The sequence below is a fragment of the Fundulus heteroclitus genome, unplaced genomic scaffold (assembly GCF_011125445.2).
Source record: "Fundulus heteroclitus isolate FHET01 unplaced genomic scaffold, MU-UCD_Fhet_4.1 scaffold_234, whole genome shotgun sequence".
Lineage (NCBI taxonomy): Eukaryota > Metazoa > Chordata > Actinopteri > Cyprinodontiformes > Fundulidae > Fundulus > Fundulus heteroclitus.
This window is the reverse complement of record NW_023396646.1, coordinates 135,106-160,275: the sequence shown is the minus strand read 5'-3', so window position 1 is coordinate 160,275 and position 25,170 is coordinate 135,106. Positions and strand designations below refer to the sequence as shown.

At 38.5% G+C, this 25,170-nt stretch overlaps 1 protein-coding gene across 1 annotated transcript in view; it reads right to left on the bottom strand.

The window, feature by feature from the left end:
* The window catches only part of LOC105928693 (mono-ADP ribosylhydrolase 1), a 134,296-nt gene that overhangs the window by 25,234 nt on the left and 83,892 nt on the right, over window positions 1-25,170 (bottom strand). The window contains exon 4 of the mRNA XM_036129848.1: window positions 4,320-4,441. Coding sequence (XP_035985741.1) covers window positions 4,320-4,441 — 122 coding nt within the window. The remainder of the gene's footprint in view (window positions 1-4,319; window positions 4,442-25,170) is intronic.

Genomic DNA, 25,170 nt, shown 5'->3' with positions numbered 1-25,170 from the left:
CCACTGCACTTTAATTTAAATAGCTTCTGTCCAAACTTTATTTATTCATTTTATATAAATAGCTACCTCTATATCATGCTCACAAGTCTGCCTATAGTAATAACCATCTGTACATATATCATCTGTATATTATGCTATTGTACATATCTGTAAAACTATTTATAGTACTATCCACCTGTATTTTATATTCGATACATATCCAGCTGTAAATTTAGTTCACAATACTAGTTACCTATATGTTATATTCATAGGACAAATCTATCAGTAAAATTCTGTTTATAATAGTATTCATCTCTATATTTATTCAGTACATATCCATGTCCTGTACTTATGGAACCATTGTTTATCCTACACTTGCTGCTATTGCATTTCTGGTTAGACCTAAACTGCATTTAGTTGCCTTGTACCTATAGCTGTGTAATGATAATAAAGTTGAATCTAATCTAATCTAATCTAATCTAATCTTGATCATGGTCAGGATACACTACAAGTGGGCATATTTGGACATAAAACTTCTAAGAAGCATAGATTCTGAAATCTGATAAGATCGTTACTAGGATCACAAATAAAAATAAAATATGAACGGAAAAAAATAAATAAAAGTGAGCTCAAACCTATATTTAATATAAACAACTGGAATTCATCATGTCAATACAGGAAAAAGAATAATTGTTGCAAATAAAACACAGTTATAATCATGTTGAATTGCAAATACGTATTTTTACAAATAAGAACCAAACCAAAAAGATATGATTCGGGTTTGCTTTTTAAAACACCATCTGCCTCTAAACTGTCTGAGTTTGGACAAACAGATTATTTCAGACCAGAGAGACACGGAGAAGCCGATCCCAAAGCTAATCTGGATCATCAAAACATCTCCAGTATCAAATCTCTCAACTTTCTTAGCTCTTTCTGCACATCTATGCTATTAAAGCAGTTATTATTATTAAACTCTGGACTGCAATCCATAGATGAACCGAACTACAAGCCCGCCTGGACCAGACCTCTAATTTATGTTTAGGGCCCTATGATTTCTGCAGTGGGGGAACTGGACCTCCTTATTAAACACATTCTTCTGTACAATGTAGAGCATTACATTTGGTAATTTAACAAGCTGTGGTTTTTACATTACGGTTAACAGGAAAAGAGGCCTTACTGCTCGCTGCTGCTGTCTGTGTGCTGTGAGCTGTAGAGCCGGGGCTCAGCAGTCCGCCGTGTGGGAGAGACCGCAGCTCAGCGCAGCACGCTGCTTCAACTCTAGTTTGGCTAATTATTCATCATTTTAAACCAAACCGCTTCATTCAGGAAGCAAAGAGCAACTCTGTGAGTTTGATACACACAGAAATCGTATGTAACGCAGAAGAAAACATGCAGTGAGCCAAATCATGAACAACAAGGCGCGTCCGGACAAAGAGGAGCTAACGTTAGCCAGCAGCTCCTGCAAACTAAGACGAAGTGAGAAGAGCGTCTACTGAAGACTTTTTGTAGCTGCATGAGCCGTTTTAGGTAGTCCTGAGTGATGAGAAATAGATTTACATTGTTTAGATGAAGGCTTATTACAGCAGTAACAAGAAAAATTGATCTCTGTCCAACGTGAAGAATGCATCCCAGACATTGGCACTAGTGAGTGAGAAAGACAGAAAACAATCACTCTGCTGCCGCACAGCAGGTATTACCGACGAAGTGCTGAGTGGATTTATAAACCCATAACTGGAGGTTTTATTTTGTAAAAGGGATTTATCCATTACTTTCATGCATGCAGATCGATCATAGACAAGTAGATTTACAAAAACATTAAATAGCCTACATACAATTTTTTTTGCTAAACTGTTTATGAACCATGTGCTTAAATAATTTTCGGGTAAAAAAGTGGCTTTTCTTCGTATAACATGGATTCTGAGATCTTAAAAAAAACCATTGTGGAAAAACATAACAGTGCAAGCAATGTAACACAATCGTTTCTGGCTATCTGCAACCTTTACCTCAGTTATTATGTCTTAGGTTCAGTTCATTTATTTATTTTCCCTTTTGTGTTTGTGAAGAAAGGTCTTTTAGCCCCTTAAGAAATGAAAAGTTAATAACTGAATCAAGCTTAAGTAGATATTTCTTATCAAATTAGAGTTGTCGCTACAATTCACTGTCAAACACGAAAGTCACAAACGAACAATGGCTTAAACTTTTTAAGTTTTAAGCAAAAGGGAGTTGCTCCTGACTAGTTATTTCTGATCCTTTGACCTCGTTTAGAAATCAGTTCCTCCAGGTATAAACCTTCACACAGCTGAAACTTTTACATTTCACATTATATTAACAATGTTGGCTCAATAAAACATTTTTTAAGATAAATTTCTTGTTTGTTTGTTGTAAATGCCTCTTTATAGCGAACATGTCCAGAGTGGGCATCGAGTACATTGGCATCTCTTTTCCACTGAATGTGTTCCTGAGGATAAATTTATGTTAAGACAGATAAAAAAAAAATAGAATATGGATCCTTGATGTTACAGACAAGAGTGTTATTATATGATAATAACACAGATATGATGGATGTAACCTAGCTTGCCTGTTTGCAGAGAAGCTCGATAAAACGGCAGGCTGACAAACAGTGCAGTGCTGATGTTATAGAGAAAACCACACGAGAGAGGTTTTTCATCAGGCACCGATACGCTTCCCAAACAAAACAGCTTTTGGTGAACGGAGATGTTTGCTCTGACATAATGTCTTTGTTTGGGGGGGAAAAACTAGCAGGAGTCAGACACCTGCAGCTTTTTTCCAACGCTTACACTGACTATTTCAAACTTACAGACATGTGTGTGTGTCTGGACACTGGATACAGCTAAAGCTGATTTAAGATCCACTTTCCTTGGAAAATGTAAGATTTTGACTAGAGCCCTCATTGCTGATCTGAATTGTCTCATTTCAGCTCACAACTGTATAATCGCCGTTTTTACTTTACATTAACGAGATTTAAAGCCCTCCCAATGTGGGCATTAGAGCCATTTTCCCCATTCAGGGCGGCCGCAAAAGGATCTCTTGATAAAATAAGATTACTCTGACTTTACCAGAAGTTATATGAGGTTGTAATCGTCAAAATTGGACACAATCTCCCATCTCATCTCTGTTTATTAGAATCTCTTCACAGTATTACAGCATTTATGATTTGACTTAAAGCAGCCGCCTGTGGAGAGAACATTTAAAAAAAAAATCCTGAAACTTTTTTTTTTTTTTTTTGCAAGACGAGCTCTTGAATTGTTTAGCTGTTAGCTTACATTAGCAGTGGAAAAGACCTTTGTAATTCTTTCAATATATATATATATACTTGTCAATAAAAGCATCTTAATTATAAAATTAATTGATAAAGACACTCCTAACATGCAGGTCAGCCAAAAGTAACATCAACTAGATTAAATTTGACTTTTATGCATGCATTTTATCCTCTTCCTAAACCTTTCAGGATAAGTTTAAACCTACGAGGGTCACTGTCTCAGTATTGGTGGAAACCACCCAAAGGACAAGTAAAGCTAAATGCACTGAGCAGCACCAAGATGTTCATTTGTATAATTTATGTGCAGCTCTGTAACTTTAAGTCAATAAGGTCCGTGTTTAGCAGAATCCTGCAAACCCACAGCTTGTGATGCGAGTCGGGCTGCCAGAAAACTTCACATTTGGCAGCTTCTCAACCTGCTGTCAGATGCGGCAGCGCCGGCAGATGCCAGGACGCTCCCACCCCGTCCTGCTCAGATCATTTAACCTGACTGCTGAGCTTTAACACACAGCGATGCCAGATGTGACTCACGAATCCCTCGAGGCCAAACAGAAACATATGACTTGCCATTTTGTGGATGTGCAGAAATGACTGTTGCATCTGTCTGTAGATTTGTCAGAAATGAAACAATGAAGGCAGCTGCTGATAAATGATGTGTTAGGGTTTTATTCTCGACTTCTGCCTTAGCTCTGGCTTTATTTTCGTGTTTTCCTCTGACTTTGGTCTCTGTGAAATCTCCAATCTGGCATGTTCTATGTATCCTAACAATGCTGCACTCCTACTCCCTTTTCACTTTTCTTTATCTGCCTCAGCATGAACAAAGTTTTCTTTGAAAAGGCTACATGTGATCAATCTCTTTCTCTTTACCTCCTGCTTTCCTGCAGATACAGAATATCACCACGAAGTAAAGCCTGAAATCCAGCTCTTTTATCCTCTGTTACGCTTTCTCTTTTTGCTTTACAGATTTCTGTGCTTTCTGCGTTTTAACCTCGTCTGTCCTCATGCCTCTTTCCCTCCCTGGATGATCCCGTTCAGATTCATCTCATCCAGATGTTCTCACCACAGATCGAGCAGCGTTTTCGGTGGCAGTCAGCAGACTGTTCCTGTAGCAGGACCTCAGAGCCCTCCTCTCCTGCTCACTAACTCCTCCCTGGGCAATCGGCCCCACGGTGTGGATCACATCTGGGGAGACAGAAACAGAGATGTGAAGATGCTGCGCTCCTGCTATTCATTAATGATCCAGAGGAAGCAAGGTCGTTCATAAATTCATTTATATTCCAAAACATGTTTTCTGTGGAAACCCGTTTTTTTCTCCACAATAGTTTTTTCCCCCACACAGGGTAATTTTGTTTTTATTTTTTTTGTCCGGCATAACTGTTTTGGATAGCAAAACTTTTTTATTATCATACAAAGAAAACCTTAGAATGGGCAATAAACCATAAAATAAATGTGCATACAAACATGCAACAAGCAGAAGGCCACAAATCAGACTTACTTGAAACAACTAGAGGTGTGCCCCAAGGCTCCATTTTGGCTCCCATCCATTTGTCTATTTTTTTTAATAAATAATTTGTGCAAAACTATTCTAAACTACATGTATATGCCGATGACAAAATCATTTATACATCTACTCACTCTGTATCACAGGTAATACACAAAAATTTACAAAAATCACCGCTGCACCTTATCCTGTAATTTACTGTAATTTACTGTGATTCTTCAAGCTGTATGCAAACGTAATTTTGTTCTGTACGCACTCTCTGCATACAAAATGACAAATAAAGTTGTCTAAATCTAAGTCTAAGTAATACCAGAACTACAAACAGCATTTCAGGTTTTACAACTTTGAGAGCTTGATAAAACTGGCTTAAGTGCACAACAAAGAAAAAAAAAAACAATTGTGATTTTTATCAAAGCCTCACATCTAAAAATCAAACCCTATTTGTATCTGGGTATATGGATTGATAGAGAGCTCATATTCACTGTCCATGTCACTAATTTAGTAAAGAAACTTAAATCTATCCATCGTCTTCCTGCTTATGCAGGTATCTTTAATTCCGGTCCTCGAGGTCCGGTGTCCTAACCTGACAACAGCCAGCTGCATGTATCGCTCCGCCTAGCTCCACTCACATACATGTGGGACACGGCTCATTGAAAGTGATTTCCCCAACCAAATTTTTGGTCTGGCCAATCAGGACGCAGGGCGGGTGTTTCATGGATGTGACGTAGTGGAGAAGCCACCGTGAGATTCCAACAACAATGGCGGCTCGCATCGAGGAAGCAAGCGTTAGCATTGATGCTGCTATTTCTTCCGTGTTGTCCAATCTATCTGATATTTTTTCATTAAAAGAACATCAGAGAACGCCTCTGAAGGCTTTTGTTGGTGGAAACCATGTTTTCGCCCTTCTCCCGACCGGATTTGGCAAGTTTTGTTTTCCGGGGCGCGTACACGGACGCGCAACGCGGACGCGCCCCGGAGCGGTTAGCGCGAACCATATTGGGAGGCCTTTAGTCCTCGACGCGGTCGGCCCGGGATCGACTCCGACCCGCGGCGCTTTGCCGCCTGTCTTCCCCCCTCTTCCTGTCAGCTCACTGTCAATAAAAGGTGTGCCACTACAGTGTTTCCCGCAGGAATTTGCTTATGCGAGGCGGACCGGCTCGCGGAGCAGGGGGGGGTGGACGACATGTTTTCCGCGGAGCGGGGGGGGGGGAGGGGGGGACGACGACACGTTTTCCGCGGCCGCCTCGCCAAGATAGCGCTGCGGGAAACCCTGCACTAGAGCCGCAAACACATTAAAAAAAAAAAAAAAAGTTTTTTTTTTTTCCTGCGTCGGTCTCATCAGCGTCACGGGTTAGCTTCGGTGTGACTGGTTGAAATAGCACGTTGATAAAGATGACAGACAAGTGGCTTATCCAATCATATGATGTATGTGAGTGAAGCTAGGCGGAGCGATACATGCAGCTGGCTGTTGTCAGGTTACCGGTGTCCAGCAGCTTTTAGATGTGACCCCGGCCCAACATACCTGGATTAGATAATAAGATCATTATTTCATTTTTTTTTTATTTTATTAGCAGGATTCTGCAGAACTTGACTGCATGCTGAGGGGCTAATTCAGCCATTTGATCCAGGTGTGTTGGACCAGGGACACATCTAAAAGCTCCTGGAAATTATTATTTATGTAACATTTAGTCAGTCGTACAGGTGCTGCCTTTCAGTGTTCATCAGAGGGGACGTTTTAGCTCTGTTTGTTTGCACAAAATACCGCCTAGAACAGTGTTATTGTCATTGTTACTAATATAACACCAGCGCGAGCGTCCGTGTTTTTTTCTACTGTCTAACAAGAGGGAAACTGGAACGTAAGAAGGAGGAGATGACGCAATCTGCGACTTGTGAGTTTCGACCACCGAGGCAAAAGAAACGCACCATTGAACCCAGGAGCTTCTTGTTACAAGGTAACAGTGCTACTAACTGCACCGCTGTGCAGCCAACACATCAAAGATTGGGATTTATTTTAGAAAAATATCATGTTTAACATTTTCTGCAAAGAAAAAAAATTGGCTTGTGGAAGCCATCTTTCTATCTGTTATAGAATAGAGTTGTATACTGTAGAGCCATGCAGCATTTTAAAAAGACTCAATGCCGTCTATCATGCTCCTCTACGGTTCATGTCAAATTCAAAACCTCTCTCTCTCTCGCCACTGCATTCTTTATGAGTTGGTTGGCTGGACATCACTAAGTGTTCACAGGCAACAACACTGGTTTATGTTTATCTATAAGGCTTTGCTGGGTAAAATCCCACAGTATCTCAATAATCTTCAGAAAACTCTCACATTACAAACATTCAGATCCACGACGGGGTTCAAGAACTTCATAAAAGGATGAAGTGAAGATGGAATATCACTGTTTCTGCTGAGATTTCACTCAATTTTAATTCTGTTTTTTTTTTGTTTTGTTTTTTTACATTTTTATTGGCTGATTGTATTGTTTTTGATTATCTATTTTACACTGTTATTTTTATGGCCGCTGCCTTGGCCAACTCTTCTATTATAAAATAGATTTTAATCTCAAAAAGACTGGTAAAATAAAGGGTAATAAATGAAAACAACACACAACTGAATTAAACATGGATCAGCGGTTAACTTTCCCTGGAGTGGCTGGCCTGCAAAGATTACTCCATGAACGGATTGATGATTTATCCAGGAGGTCGCAAAAGAACCAAGGACAACATCTAAAACTCAGCTGGCCTTAGCTGCCTCGGTAAAGGACCAGGTTTGTGATTCAACAAAAAGAAAAAAAAAAAGGACTGGGCAGAATGCCATCCATGCAAGAGTTATAAGCTGAAAACCACTGTTGACTAAAAAGAACATAAAGGCTTGACTCATACGTACTGAAAAATCTCTTGATGATCCCCAGCATGTTTGGGGCAAATATTACGCGCATTAATGCGACAAATGTACCGTTATACAGCATTACTGGTACCGCTCCGACAGGCAAGGCTTGGTCACCTCCAACACACGTTACAGCATAAATAGTGAAGACGCAGAGCTGGAAAACCACACAACAGAACCAACGAAACAGCGAGAGAGAAATTAGGCAGAATTATCCCAATTATCAAGTGCTTGAGGAACTATGATTACACTTTCTAAAATAAAAAAAAAACAGTATAAAAAAGCTTCAATTAAATTTAAAATGCATTGGATCTGTTGAATTAAACACTGTATTTGCTTTGTCTATAATGTCTATAATGCAGTGTTTAGGTTTCATTGTCATGTAGGTGTTGCTCCTCTAATTGATGTTGACTAATTGCGTTAGCAAGTTTCCTCTCTGGTCTTTTCCGACGATTTTTCCCTCATTTGATGAACCGATTAAGCGGAGAGTAAATGAATTGCAGTGAACTGAAGAGGTTATTTTGCGGGTGGGAGTATAACAGAGAAGCTCATAACGACACGCTGAGCAAGAAAGCCGTGGAGATACGGTTTAACACGTGTACACAGCCACCGCCACACATCGTGATGAGACTCAGCATGTTGCTCTCGCTGTGAAACCCACTGCTGTCGTAAGATCAGGCTGGACCCACGCTCTTAAAAACAAAAAAAAACACAAACAGAAAGAAAGAAATTTAGACAACCGTGACTATTTTTCACCTGAGAAAAAGATTTTTTTCCCCCCATGCTTTAGGGCAAAATAATTGTCTTATTGGACCACAGATCATGTCTGACACTTGGAGCCTCCAGAAACATATTTTGCTGCTCATCGGAGTGTTTTCTTTGCCTAACAATAATAAAAAAAAAAAAATCATCTTCCTATTTGGAGATTAAAGATTTCTGATCTCCACGGCCTCAGGAGAAACAAGAAGCAGCCCGATCAATCAGGCTAAGACATATTAACCTGTCCAGTATGAGATAACAAAAGACACAACGGGACAGATGACTTTTCTGATATACTCGGAGGCTTCCTACAATCTTCCCCTAAACAGTGGTTATTGACAGAAACAGAGAAAGGTTCGCGTGATGTCAATATTATTTGACTTTGTGATAAACTAATAAAAAGTTGAAGTATGTACCGCACGCGGGGATTTAACCAGGATGCAATTTTCTCCATCCCAGCTTCATTATATTAGCATTGACCTGGGGATTGATCACTCCACTCATCTTTGTTCATCAAAATCATAAATTAAGACATTTATTATGAGGAAAACTGTTCCTGTTGTCAAATGATGTACAAGATGTAACCTTACGTCCTACATTATTTAATGGGCACTCTGCTTAAACATTATTAGCCTTTCAGACAGAGGATTAGTTTGGTAGAAACATATTAAACACCGCCTACCTGAATTTAATAGTAGATAATATACTGCAGATTTTAACCAAAATACTTCATTTAGTCAGCGTTTTTAAAGGGTTTACGTTCTCCTACTGTAGACCCAGAGGACCTACAGTACTACCATCCCATTGGTTTTCAAACAAGTAAATTTAAACTTTTCTGATACAGAAAGAGCCTTCAGAGGCACCCCTCTATAAAACAGAGTCTGCACTAAAATATACGGAGTGATGAAATCAAATCTCCAACCGCAGAAGGCAGCTGCATATTTTTGTGAACAGAAATTGGACAGTTTTGTTGTCAAAAAAAATTGTCTGAAAAGGGATATGGCAACACAGTTTACGGCGGAGTGAGCACTCCGACTTTCCCAAAGATCCTCGATGCAAGAAAAAAAAAAGTGAGATTTGTGAAAGTGAATTTATCAGGAGGGTTGGTTTCCCTTCATCCATCAGAAGCTGCCTTTTCCTGTTCCTGAAACAACTTGATACGGGATTATTAAAAGTATTGAGAAGAATCTTGGCTTCCAGGAAAGATAAAAACCTAAATCTTAGGGACGAGAACGCAGCGTTCATGTCACGGGTATACAGATAATCTCAATCAGCAGCCGGGTCGGTGCTTATTGCACAAAAGCATATTTTCTCAGGTAGGGAAAGTGTTGTTTTACTCTGGTTTTAACTTTTTGTGTCCTGTATTAGTAGAACTGTTTATACCAAAAAGTAAATTTTTAAATAAACCAGCAACTACTCTCTACAAATGCTTGTCCTGCATGTTTTCCCCTGATAATTGTAATCGTACTAAGACTATTCATTCTCCAGAAGACAATGAAATTAAAAGTGCAAAGACCTCCCAAACCTTTGCGACATCCGTCTCTGTTATAACTGGATTATTGTAACAGGGTAGTCTAACACAACGGTAATGAATAAACAGATAATCGCTCATTAATTCTAAGGCTACTTTTTGTGACTTCGTCTCACAGCAATCAGAGGTACTGGCTGATTTTCACAGAACGGTTTGATTTTAGTTTTGCGTGGGACGTCACTAAACAGATGCTTAATTCAATCCCCCACTGAGTTGTTAAAGCCCCTTACCCTTTTCAGAATGCTTTTTTTTTCCTTTGGTATGTGTAAAACTTCCCAGATGGCTGTCTGGGAAAAAAGATTCTCAGACATTACGCTGTATTTAATGACGACGACGCTCAGGAGAGTGCACTTTCACAAATGTTTGAATTGTTATCAGCTTGCTGTTTTTGCCACATTTAAGATCAGAAGGCTGTCGGGGCAAAACTGGACTTGCTCTCTAAACTTACATCAACCATAGGTCTACTCTATAATGTCTGTAAATGGTGTTACTTTCAAAGCCCACTTCTACGCCCCCTCCAAATGACTCACACGCTCATTTTAGCCCCCTTACAGTCACAGATGCTTGAAGGGAGAAAGGTCTGAGGGCAAAAGCTTCAAAATCATCAGTGGAGCAAGTTCTATATAATGTACAGGCTTGTTTGTCTTTGATCTGACATTATTTTCAAAGACAACATAAAACAGGTTAAGATATGAAAGACGAGACAAAGTCAGTTTTATTACAGGTGATGCAAGAAGCAAGAAGTATAACAAATAACACAAATCGTAAAAAAAAAAAAAATTTATGTTGAACTGTGTTATGGCAGTAAAATAAACTTTATTTAAAGATGAGAACTGGAGTGATGCATTGCTCTGTAGTTTACAATTTGATTGAGAATGGCAACCATTATTAATAGTTCAACGCTGCAAAATAACATTAGAGATTTACTCAAAATTAGATAGAAGCATTTTTTCCTTTCATCATGCACCCAGAGAAAACGTTAAAGCTGCTGTCACATCAATTATCCTGCAAAACTAGGTTGGTTTGTCATAAAATGTGCTTTACGATGGGTCCAAAACTGAACATATCAACTTATTTTGTGAAACCTCAAGTCCTGTCACACCTATAAAATACCCAAAATACACAAACAGACACAAATATATAGTATGTCTGTGTGCAGTGGGATGAAGGGCTAGTGTGTAAAGAGTATTTACTGTTTACAATGGTGTCCCTGCGTCTTTTTTTAATAAGTAACAATCACTATGACATATGAGTGCTCCTAAATGGTTAACTAATTAATTGCTTTATTACTGGTTTGATATTTAGTTGATGTAGAGGGAAAAGTTGAGAATGAATGTTACTAAAATGCAATTTTTTGGAACATTGTTATTCTAAAATGCAATTACGGAAACTAAGTACTATAAGGTTAATTACGGAAGAGGATTAGGGCCACTCAAAAAAAAAAAAAGAAAAAGAAGTCTACTCAATTCTGACTTTTTTCTCAGAATTCTGACTTTTTTCTCAGAATTCTGAGAAAAAAGTCAGAATTCTGACTTTAATCTCAGAATTCTGAGAAAAAAGTCAGAATTCTGAGAAAAAAGTCAGAATTGAGTAGACTTCTTTTTTTTTTTTTTGAGTGGCCCTAATCCTCTTCCGTAGTTAATGGATGTCTATAAACACACGGAAATTAAAGGACAAGGCAATGTATTGTCGAAATAAAACAGAATCCCGTTTTCTCTGTTCCCTTCACCCCAGCGTGGTGGAGGTGTCCCCGTTGGGCAGTAGGGGAGGCTGGAGAGGTAACACAGTCTGGTGCACGTCTGCTGGATAACCAAGGGGTGTGAGGTCTGTCTGCAAATATGCTTTCAAACTTTAAGTATTTTCAGACAAAAATATTTTGACTGGCACAAAAAGAAACACTTGGTCTATCAAATGAATATCCTTAACAGGCAGAAAAACGCTAGGTGACAGTATAATTCTCAATTAAAGATATCCCCCTCTCACAGCTCCCATTATTTAGTCTACTTTGATGTGTGTTGTTTGGTGTGATTGCCAATTTATGTCAACAAGCGGGGAAAATCTAAAAAACTTAAAGGCTCAATTTGATGCTTTCTAAAATATTACATTTATTATTACTATTGTTTATTTTCCTTCTCTAAAACAAGCATAAGACAGGAAATGGGATTCAGCCAATTCCAAGCTGCTGGGAGCTGCATCTCCTTTCAACCTGTCCTGTTCTTTTTTTTTTTCCTTTTTTTACCAAACTACATCTGTAAGAAATGTGTGAGTGACTGAATTTAGGCTGATGGATAAAAGCCAGGTGCTGCAGGGGCAAAGCACTTTTCTATCACTCAGTCTTTGGCCAGCAGCAGTTAGTATCCAGGTACAGAGACGCTGTGTTGCTATGGCCATCTTTACCCACCGGCCGTGGACAAAGAAGCTACATCTACCTATCTGGAGCTTTCCCTTTCAGCTCGCTTCTGCTTAAGCAACAGTCCTTCAGTATTAGTCCTTCATATTTAAAGATGTGCTGACGAACAGCAAAAAAATCAATAAATATAGAGAAATTAAAGAGCAACATCAAAGTTCATTTAGATCAAAACTATTCTAAAATAAACATTGCATCCCTGGTTTTAATTCATAGCAGTTATACACATTTGTATAAGTTTTAAAGTTTCAGCAGCTCTTAGTGAGCCATCCCTGATATCCACTTTAAGTCTCATTTATGTTGACTGACAACTGACAGACCTTATTTTTTATATATATATATATATATATATATATATATATATATATATATATATATATATTATTGTTGATATTGGAAATTTTTCTACCTCTGCCCGAGTTAGTTCCTCAAGGATCTGTCCTAGGGTTAGTTTTGTTCACATTGTGCATACTTCTCTCGGGCCACATCTAAATTTTTTTTATGTTTTATTAAATTTTTATATTGTTAATATTTTATATGTAATAAACAATTTTCTGTTGTATTTGGGATTTCTTACACTTTGTTCAACCTTTCCTTTTTAAATTACGTCTTGGAGCTTTGCATGATTTACTGGCTTGCAGCGTTTCCTTTACTCTACTGCCTTACTAATTCCTTGCATATTTCATTACAGCCACTTTTACCATCAACAATGAGTAATGAGAGTGCATGATGAAGAACCGGATGAAATAAAAGGTAGCACTTTCTGGAAGCTGACCATTTAGCAACCTGAAAATAAATAAATATATATATATATATATATATATATATATATATATATATATATATATATATATATATATATTAGGGCTGGGCAACGATTAAAATATTTAATCGCGATTAATCGCCCTGATTAATCGCGATTAATCGCATTGTATTTACAAACTCCAAGAATGAATTCAAAAGTAGTGTAAAGAGCACTTTTATTTTAATGTTCTGCTGCCATATGAACAAAAGTGTTGTAACATTTGTAGCACTTATTTTATACTGGATATTTTTAACCCATCTATTGAATTTAGTGCACTAGTTGATCTTTTCTTCATAAGAGAACACCAAGCACTGCAGCCAAAATATGGCCTTTTTTGACCTGCTGTATATTAGCCAGTCCCTAAGCTTGATGTATCATGAAACTGTTGACCTTTTGGGTTTTGTGGTTTTTATTTTATTATTACAATTAAATAATAATAATAATAATAATAATAATAATAATAATAATGTTATGTTCAGTGTTTTTTCGCTAATCCACCTCTTATATATTTCAATCCTTATGTAATTTTGTCTGTGTTGTGTGCACCTGCCTGTTGCTTTAATCCTATAAATTTTCCCGTCGTGGGATAAAAAAAGGATTAGCTAATGTTATCTTATCTTAAATAACACTTTTTAATATATGTACTGGGTTCTTTCAAGGTCTTAATTACATGTTATGTGTGGGCTCCAGTAACATCCATCCATCCATCCATCCATCCATCCATCCATCCATCCATCCATCCATCCATCCACTGATCTACCTGGATGTTCCCTGGAGGACTGAAACGCCTCAGTCAGAGACATCAGTCTGTGGGTCTGTCGGGGCAGTGAGAGAAGTTTCGTCTCCTCTCTCCGTTTCTGGGGCTCGACGTTTTCATGTTTTTTCACGTGCTTAGATAAATTTGTTGTGTTTCCACTGAAATGAACCGGCTTTTTACAAAACATACAGCTTGATTTCATTTACGGTATTAAAATAAAGCCAAACGGTGCTACTTCCTCTGTTCATGTTTTTTCGCTGCTGCGGTCTCTCTCAGCTGTTTGTGTATTAAGTTTGTGTGAGAGCTGAGTGGGCGGGCCAGGCTGAGCCTGCGTGCTGATTGGCTGGCGCCGCTGAGCCATGTACGAGAGGGGAGGGGGAGCGGGAGAGTGCTGCCGTGACAGCGCGCTGCAGTCAGCGCGCCTGCTGACTGACACTGACTGAAAGCATGTGAGCAACATGCGTTAATGCGCGATAAAATAAATATCGCCGTTACTAGTCTAATGAATTAACGCGAAATTAACGCGTTAACTTGCCCAGCCCTAATATATATATATATATATAGTGACGTTTATCACTTTCCATTAGCTTTATAAATTCAACTTGCACTTTATCATTTTAGTTTTAATAAAGAACACCCAGCCTGTGCGACTTGTAGATTTCTTGCTACCTCTGTGCTATTTAAAACAAAAAAGGCATTGGACCAAAAACAGTTATTCATCTCATTTGGCTGCACCCTGGCTAATCAGTTTGACCTGTGGAGTTTTGCTTTGTCCAAAAGTAGCAACACTCAAAGCCGGCTAGAAAAGAAGAGAAAGAAAATCTAACCTTTTGCCTTCTTTGAGCCCTGTGAGGTGTTGTTTACTTGCCAGTGTGGCTGTTGTGGATACCATTCTAGCTTTTCTAAAAGTAGCACAGGAGCTGTGGTGCAAACAGCGATTCTGCATCGAAGCAGCGACAGAGCATGATCCACAGCGTGCAGCCTACCAAAGATTACAGTACACTGCTGACCACAAAAACAAAGCTGCACAATTACCACAGTAATCTACATCCAAATACTATTAAAACTGAAGAAGATGACGTTTCCATGGCAACTTCGATTAAAAACACGAAAGAACTGGTTACTCACTGACATTGCTATTAAGTTGTGCCAATGTTAATTACTGGAGAGTGATCCGCCATCGAAACGCTGAGGCCAGAAGTGAGTGGTTAAGATTCACTGATGAGGGAAAATTAGGAAAATATGTTCTTAAAAAAAAACGTCAAAGGACAACATTTGATTTAGATTAGATTAAATTAGATTCAACTTTTTTGTCATTACACAGGTACAGGTACAAGGCAACAAAATGCAGTTTAGGTCTAACCAGAAGCGCAATAGCAGCAAGTGCAGGACAAATAATGGTTCCATAAGTACAGGACATGGGTTTTTACAGAATAAATATAGAGATTAATACTATTATTCTACTGATAGATTTGTCCTATGAGTATAATATATAGATAACTAGTATTGTCAACTAAATTTACAGCTGGATATGTACCGAATATAATATACAGGTGGATATTACTAACTTTTGACTGCAATAATCAGGTCAGAACGGTGTTTTTTAACCAAACATTGATGCTGCAGATTGCAAAAGAGTGCAATGATGCATCCCTTAATTGATTCAATTTTAACATAAATAAAAATCTATGACATGTAGTCTATAGAATTATAATTTAGTGCATCTACATCATAAAGCTTGCGCAAGATGACCTCCTTTTAATCTCACTGACAAAATAAAAAGGTAATGAATTTCCTCAATGGGTCTCACCCAAGCTGTGCAATGCAGACTTTACTCGATCCATTTGAGTTCCTGTTTAATAATAATGATAAGCTCATAAATGCTCCAAAGAAAAAACGAAACATCAATGACCTGCTTGTTTTTGTAAATCTACCAGCACGGCAGATCAAGATCACTCTTTCTTCCTCCTGGACCAAAACTTATGCAGATTTCGTTGGAATCTACATAATACCAACGCCTCTAGTATCTACTTATGCAAACACCAGAACTCGACATTTTTCTAATTTGCTTGACAAACCTAATATAACCTAATACTGGAATTTTCAAGACACACAATGAGTCCAGTCTAAGAGACAAACACGACAGAAGAATGAACCACCAGCTGAGAGAAAAGAAAGAAGACTAAATCAGCAAACAACTTTTAAAGCTGAAAAGCTTGTTGTAGTGAAAGCTCTAATTAGAATGTAACCACTTTAGCTCCTTTAAAAAGAAACCACAACCCATGACAAACATACAGCAGGAAAATCAGGAGTATTGGTGTCCAACAAAGCGAGTAGAGTTTCAAATCCTGCCTGTTTTTTTTTTTATTTCTTTCTTGTTCTTCACCATTCTGTGTTGAAAAGAGTAAAAAGCTTTTGTTGCTACAAGTGCCACTTAAGACTTCTCTTTCATCTTTATTCGATCCAAAATGTATCACCGGCGCTGGTGCATTGTATTTTTTCACACATTTATTCTGCTGTTCGACAACAGCCAGCAAGGTCCTGTTTAAATTAGAATCTGAGCAACAAACCAGTGAGAAGTGAAGAAAAACAACGGGTCAGCGAGAGGCAGAGAGAGAAGCAGCTCACCTGGAACACAGCACGCTGCAGTATGTGAGCGTCGGAGCTAGAAAGCTTCATACTTTATATTGACTGGAAAATAATTGGCTTTGCTGGTGTCCTGCAACACTGCTTATCAAGTTGCCATTATGGGTGGTATTTCTGTGGTGGGTCACTGGTAATGAAAAGCCAGGCAGGCACTATTTTCTACCTTTAAAGTTGTTTTTAAATCACTAACAAATGCATTCATTTATCCTCATTGAATTAATTATCAGAAATAAAGGTCAGAATATACACTATTATATATTAATGTACAATCTTTTGACTTACGGTGAAAACAAAATTCAGTTTAGGTTTTGTATTTTGAATACCAAGTGAAACTAGGGGAGAAAACAAAGATTTTTATTTCGAGGAAGATTGCTGACTTGACTGTTAAATATGAACAATTACGATTTAATTTTATTTAAAAATTTGTGTTAGTATCTGGTTTTTCATAAATGTTTTTCAGATTATTATATTTTATATCATGTAACTTGTAGATGCATATTTGCCAACTTTAGTACTTTTTGTATAGGGACCAAAGCTTGTGCCCTGGTATTAGAACTTTTATAAGTTTCTCTGTGGAAAGCACACGTCTTGAATATAAATGTGCTATACAAATGCAACGAAATTTCGTTCTGTACGCACTCTGTGCATACAAAATGACAAATAAAGTTGTCTAAGTCTAAGTCTCTCTAAATAAACTTTAACTTGACAGTCATTGACATCCTCAACCAGGCGCCAAAATTAGTCTCTGCTGTAGAAGCTGTTCTCTGATTGCTTTGTCACAGAATATTAATGGAAAATAGTGTGGAAAGAAAAAGTGTGAGAGAATAAAAGCGCACTGGGTCGCCACACAATCTGGTCATGCATTCATCTTTGATCACAATGGTCACTTCTGATCATGATCTTATGACAGAGAATTTTGAGTTGAATCTCAGGGTTTCCTCTAGGATTTTTTTAAACCGTTGATTTTGGCGCGGGTCTTTCTGCTGTCTTTGCCCCGGCCTGCATGAAGGCACTCCAGGATGAGGCTGCAGCAGCTGTGGTGTGCCTGTGAGACAGCGTGGAGGGAAATATTAACGGGCTCAGCAGCCCTCACTGCTGCCTCCAGAACAATCGGTCCATTCAGTAAAGTTGCCAATAACTCAGAAAAAGTCAATACAATTGTTGCTAGTCGCTTTTTGAAACAAAATCGCTTGAGGCGTCTGAAAAGTTGCTAAATGCAGCAAAGACACTAAATAAAGGACGGTTGTCTCTTGTTTTCCTTTCCTCCTGAGAGTAGCACATGCTGCGGTAGCTGCTAGTTAACTTTACGGCCAGACAGGAAGGAGCTGGTGGTGATGGTTTTTCAAAATAAAGTACATTTTAACGTTTCATGATATTCAAATTAATTTTAAACTCTGATTTTGGCAGTGACGTGCGGTCAGGGGAGGCAGGTGAGGCAGTGCCTCACCAGCCATCATGGAAAGAAAGAAAATATATAATCATAAAGTAATTTAAATTGTTATATTCATCCCGTGGTTTGTACTAAAAAATATTTATTTTTCATGTAGCTTCACCAATTTCGATTTTTATTTGTTCAAAATCGCTGAATTTATTGGTTCAAAATCGCTGAATTTTCTTATTTTCCCATTCAAATGCTTGGAAGCGATGCCGGTGAGGCAGCAGCGAGCTCTGCCTCACCTTGGATTGCGCAACCCCTGGCTCTGCGCTGGCTGCTAAGCGGAGAGAGCATGTTGCTGTACGGCGTCAATAAAATGGTTTAAACAAACTTAATATGTGAACTTATTTCCAATAATTTAGCTTATGTATATAATGTACAGTGCTTTTTGTCACCAACTGTGTTTGTGTAACGCGTTTCGTGTAATGAGCGATTATAAACGGCAGAGAACAGGTTCGAGGTGAGGCAGGCAGTTCTCTTGCCTCATGGCAGGGGGCGCTCAAGATCCCAGACGTTCGTCTTGTTCACTCCTCAACTGCCGAGTAAGTGACAGCGAGCTAGGCTAAACGATTCGGGAAGCAAGTCAAGTGCAGCGATAGATTATAATAGAGATAGTGATTTTTTTCCTCTCTTGCATTCATCCCTCAAAAACGGTGAGGGATGAATGCAAATCTCCTGGACAGCTTCTCAACTTTTTGGCCGAGAAGGATCTTGTTGTTCCTGAGGCGACAAAGTTGCTCCAGCTCGTGCTCACGGTGCCAGCTACTACAGCGTGAGTGGAGCGGTCATTCTCAGCCCTGAAGAGACTGAAAACATGCAGCAGGAACAGGACGGATCAAGGAAGGCTTTCTTCCCTGGCAGTGATCTCCATTGAGACAGAGAGACTTTTAAAACTGAAGGAAGATAAGGAGGACTTCTATCGCAAAGTGACGGATGTTTTTGTGCAGAAGGAGCGACGCATGGACTTCATTTATAAGTAAAGGTAAGACAGTAATAACATTTATTTTGTTTTGTTTTTCAAGGAAATGTGTGTTTTGTGAGCTACAGTTTGTATGTGTAAGGATGCAGAAGTGAAACATAACCTGTAAACTGCTGTCAATCTATGCATCTATTTGCAAATCTGATTCTGATGACGTCAGTGCCTCACCAGCTATGAACCTCACCGCACGTCACTGGATTTTGGTTAGTACAAGTGTGAAAATATTGACTATACACAATATAGGATATACATATAATATGCTGGAGATAGGCACCAGCACCCCCCACGACCCCATGAGGGATTAAGCGGTTCGGAAAATGGATGGATGGATGGATATAATATGCTTTACATTGTTTACCATATTAAAAAAACTTAATTCTGAAGGTGTGGCAGCTTTTATTTTTCAGTGGCGGTGCGCCACTGTAGCAGGAGCCTTGACTCTATTATAGCTTTTAAATAATGATATACCAAACATATTAATACCAATTGAACATTTTTGTCACTGGACAATTAAAAGTTTCAAAAATGCCCCAACTAAAATTCAGTACACCAATTGCTCTCAGAAGTCAATAAATAGAGTCCACCTCTGTGATGTTAAATCTCAGTATAGATTTGCTTGTTCTATAAAAGGTCTTTAGAGGTTTGTTAGAGAACATTAGAGAGAAACCATCATTGAAACCAAGGACAGTAGACAGGTCAGGGAGAAGGCTGTTGAGAAGTTTAAAGCACAGTTATGTTATTAAACCATCTCCAACATTTGTACATATCCCAGAGCTCTGTTCAATCAGTCATCTAAAAATGAGGAGTATGGATCAACTGCAAAATGACCAAAATGTGACCATCCACCTGGTCATGGGCTGCACAGATCTGGACTTTGTGACAAAATGACAACAAGAAGGCCGTTGTTGAAATGAAGCTCTAAGACATCCTGCTTGCAGGTTTCCACAAGCCAAGTTGGAGGCACCAATGACGGCCGAGACACTAACCGGGGGTGCTGAATAAAAAGTCACACATTTCAAATTGTCTTTCTAAAACTATATTTGCTTTCCTTCAGCATCACAAAAACGCTCTTCTTTGGTTTCGTTTATCACTTAACCCCTCCCAAAAATACAGTAAGTTTGTGGTTGGTTTTAATATGAAAAAAAATAAAGTTGAGAGGACTGTGTGATTCTGTGTTTGGTGGTAAAACATCTATGGCTATTTAGTGGCAATAAACATTAACCATTATCTAATGCATCTATGTTCAGAACAGGAAACAAAAACTAATGACTTCCCAGGAAAAGTTGAGACTCTCAATGGCCACACATTTCACTCTTTTGTGATGCGAAAACATTGAGTCTTAGAGTTAATAAAATTTAAATGCACATTATTACAGTACTGTCTCCCTCGCACAGACAGCCGGAGACGTCAGAGTGCAGAAGAGGTCCAGAAGAAGCTCTTTAATCCAACCCTTTGAGACCTGGAAGCCATTAGGCTGGACGATTCATCACAGTGTTGGGGATGACTTGAAACATACCAACTCGTCTCATCCCCAAGTCAGACTCTGACAACCCAAGCCAGAAATGTTTCCTCTGTCCATTATTATTATTTTTCAGGAATATTTGTTGCTGGAAATTGTTTTAGTTGTATTGATGAAGTAATTCTGCTAGGAAACTATAATCAATGGAGGACATTTAGGGAGTGATGAAGAACCTGCTCATTAGTAGAGCTTCCTCTGCTAAAAAAAAAAACGACAACACTGCAAGTATTTCAAGTACAGACTGGGACATCCTAACAGACTATGATAAATAAAATTTTTACACATCAATCTGTTAAATCCTCCTACAGAAACCACTGCTCACAATCACGTAGTTTCACCGTTTCAGGAAACAAGCCATTAGCAATTAATTAGAGTTTGATTTTCTGAATATGAAAAAACCTCTCAGCTCAGTTTTGCAAGCTAAACGGTCAAGAGCAATAATTAACAGAAGGAAGGAAGAGTCATGTGAATAAATCAAGACATCTAAGTCAAGACAAACATGAAATGTTCATTTATTTCTTAAATATCAACTTTCATAATATTATATGTAATTTATAACCCTATTCGCACGGGATTAGTTTTACCTAGAGACCACATGTGATTTGTAATAATTACAGAGATTGTCCCGTGCAAATGCGCCATATCAGTAATTTTTAGGATACCTCATATCCTGGAGATGTCTGCATATTTCAGCAAAATCTCAGGCTTCGGTTATCCTGTACGAATGCACCACTTAAAAAGCTGATGTAGGGGAGGGGTCATTTATTTATTACATGAGGTCCCAAGGTAAAACCGTACAAATAGGGCTTATGTCAAGAAAACAGAGTGATTGAATTATACAAAATATATCAATAAAAATGTGTAGTCTAACTAAAGTTAACATGTGGGCACCCTATCCCCAACAGCTAGACTTATCCCCTCTGGGTAAAATTATTTTAGGAGAGTTTGCTGCGCTCCATACTTTCAGCTGAGATATTTGATATTTGAGTTTATCACATGTGCAGCTAATTTCAAGCCATTCCACAGCATCTCAGTGAGATCATGAAGCGGGTTTTGGTTCAGTCCAGGACTTTCCTTTTCTTGATCCCCAGCCTGTTTTGGCTCATCGCCATGTTGTGGGTCCAGTTCTGCTTCAGCGTTAATTTTTTTTTATTACAGCCTCACATTTTTGTCAATCACCACTTGATACATGATTGAATTCACGGTTGATTTTCTAATGGTGAAATGCCCCGGGTGCTGCTGCAGCAAAACGTCCCCAAACCATGACACCTTCACCTCCATGCTTCAGAGTGGATATGAGATTCTTTTCCAGGAAGGTTGACTTTAGGCATAAAATCGTGTCGTCTGTTTTGTTGTAAAAATTATTCAAGTTCATGTTTTTTGGGGTTTTTTTTAGAGAGCAAAGGATTCCTCAATATAGACCTCTAAATAAAGTTTAACATATCTCTTTCTGACTGTACAGACATGCACTTTAATCTAAAAAAATAGCAGGAGCTTGATGTATGTCCCATGATATTTTGGTTTGGTCACCTCTTTTAGCATCTTGAAGTGTGCTCAATTTGTTCGGTCCAAAACTGTTTATGTTTGAGGTGTTTTGAATATCCTCCCGTTGTAGACTTTCCACACAATAGAAAAGTTGATTTAAATTCTTTTCAGACATCTTTAAATTAGTTTCCAGAGCCACAAGCTGTTAATGTTTTTTGAGCATGGTTTCCACCCTCACATTAACACTGAGAAAAAACCCCCAATGAAATCTCTACAGTTTATGCAGGACAGTCCTCTTTAAAATGCAGAGTAACCACATTCTCATGGTGTTTACCTGATGCGATACTCCTAAGTGTCATTTTAGCCAATCTAAGTCAGATTTTTTTGTACATAATATTTTGAAATGTTTCTAAACTTCTTCTTTTCAGTTTCCATTGTTTGGTTTTAATGCTTGAAATTTCAGGTATTTCCTAAAATTGATATTAAACATGCATTTCTCAATCCCTTCATGCTTTCATAGAGGGTCTTAATTTTTTTTAAGAGGACTAACCAGAAAGGTCATAGAAACATGAGAAACGGCAGAAAAATCAGACAAAAATTCAGCTTGTTTACAGTCGGATAAACTTTTCCCATCAGAGGCTGAAATATATTTGAGACTGAACTCATTTGTGTCAGGCTGATCACTTGTGATTTGGTTTCAGCTCTCTTGTTTTCCTTTTCCAAGAATGCCACATAAATGTTTTATTAATATCCTGACACGACTTTCGATGGTACAATAACAGAAACAATGTTTTTGATTTTTCTTGCATATTTACCGGGCCGTCTAGCTAAGTCTTTTCTTACCTCCTTTTTCTTTTGTATCTTACATGCTTTTTGGCAAACCTTTACACACTGAGAAGCCCCTTTCATCTTATATGGTACTTTCAGTCCCTAATCTACACATGACTGATTCACAACAATTCCAGATTCATGTTCTGAAAGCACACACATTGCAGTGGTCTCACCAGAACAACTTATATGACAAAAATGACCAAGATTATTCATTACTGAAGCAACTGGTGCTATGAAAACAGAAAAGAGGTGTTGTGCTTTTCCACCGTCAGAATCATGATATTACATGACTAAAAACATCTCTGGCTGTAAATGATCCCTCCTGTTGTTTCGCCCTAGGTTTCTGTGGAGTTATATACGTATAAAATATAATAGCACCAATAGCTGTATTCATATCTGTATCCATGAAAACAGACCTCCTCTTAATCTCACCAGCTGAATTCACAATTACTGTTTTTAACATCTGTCAGTGTTTGTGCTCAAAGATTTCCTGACTTATATCACACACCATTTCAAACGGGACTTTTTAACACCAGCAGGTAATACATAAAAAAAGACCTGACAGTGTTTATGAACCACGTCAGATACAGAACGTGTAGATTCAGCTGTAAGCAGCACAGCACCATACAGCGCGCTGATCCATATATAATGATATGACAGGCAATATTAGAACAAACAGTGGGATGATAAGAAAAAGAGCTGGTGTTATCTTCAGGTTAACGCTCAGTTGTTTTTTTTAATTAGGCAAAATAAAAGAAAAAATTACCTCTACAGTTTTAAGCATGGTGCTCTCAGTCCTTAGACTGTGAATTTTCTCCATGCACTAAAAAAAAAGTGGTTCTTCCTCCTTGTCCATCAGTTATTTAGTGGTTTCGGCAATAGAAACAGGTAGAGGTTGGTTATATTTTTATATCAACGAATGGGTCGGCCAATCGCGTTGTAGTACTATGGTTTAAGGGCGTGACGTACCGCTGTGACGAAAGCAAGAGCTGCCGAGCCCACAGCCGAACCAAACATGGCAGAGCAGGAAGACATGCGTAGCTGCTGCTTTCACATCTGTTTAGTCAGGTCGATTGTCACAAGAGTCAGGATCCAAATAAGCGTGCATTGATCAGTCTAACTTGTTGTGGTTTCTCATGGCTCTTGCTGCTTACATGGGAGCAGATCCAGATAATGATAATGTGCAGAACGTAGTGTAATACACATTATCAATCTGGCTGACCAGGTTATAAAATCCCAACAGGACAATTTAACCTTTTTCAATCACAACCTACACTTATTTCTGGTGGTGTTCTACAGGGTTAACCATTGGAGCCCCTTCTTTTTTTCTAATTTAGTTGGTTTATTTACTTAAAAATTGGCCATTTACTTTGATAAACAAAAGGAAAGTTAAATGTAAATGTCCCTGAGTAAAAACCTTCACAGATAAGCAGGTATGGATGGATTTACCAAAATATGGTTACCCTACTTAAAAAGTCCATTTACTTCCTCTTGGCTCTGGTTAAAAACATTTATTTTTGCCCTCTGTTAGGATATCAACAAGGTCAAGTGGAACGAGCTGTTTATCCCAGAACTGCATGGCACACTTAGATGGCACTGACCCAAATACCACCCAGATACCACCCCGGAGGTGACACAGTTTCCCTGCTGATGTCACAGTTTGGATGTGTACCGCCCCTGTATGGGTGTGTCCCGAGATCCCTATATAATGTTTGTGTGATGAGCAATCGAGGCCTTCCTGCCGATCAGGGGCCCATCAGCGCTGGTGTGACTGTAACTATTTCTCTGTCTTTACGTAGATAAAATATAACTAAAAGCATACTTGTCTGTTTTATGCGTCCTACATTCAAGGTAATAAGTAAGTGGGGGTCGCCTGACTGGGTAAAACGAGCAGGGTCCACCGAGGGTGCTTCACCTTTAGACAGGACATGGTGAAACAGTAACACCACGACTACATATTTCTATACATATTTTTATATCCTTTCCCATCTTTTTTGACTGCTTAGCAGAAATTCTAATCCGATCTATTTGATCCCGTTTTTTAAAAACTATTTATCCCCTTGTTTACCTAAAGTTGACTGAAATATGGGATTTAATGCAATAGAGCAACAGAAAAATAAATAAAAATAACTGTAACATAGTAGACAAATGGGAAAGTTGAAATTGTTGTGATCTCAGAGGCACGATAGACAACCTGGGTGAACAAACATCATCATGAAGCTCAAAGGACTCACCAGGGAAAACGTTGTGGGAAATGTTAACAACATTCCCTGATTTGAACACCACAAGGAAGTTGGACAGAATTGATGGGAATATGAATGAGGCTGAATCAAGGTAACTCATGAAAGGAAGCTGATGTGACCAAAAT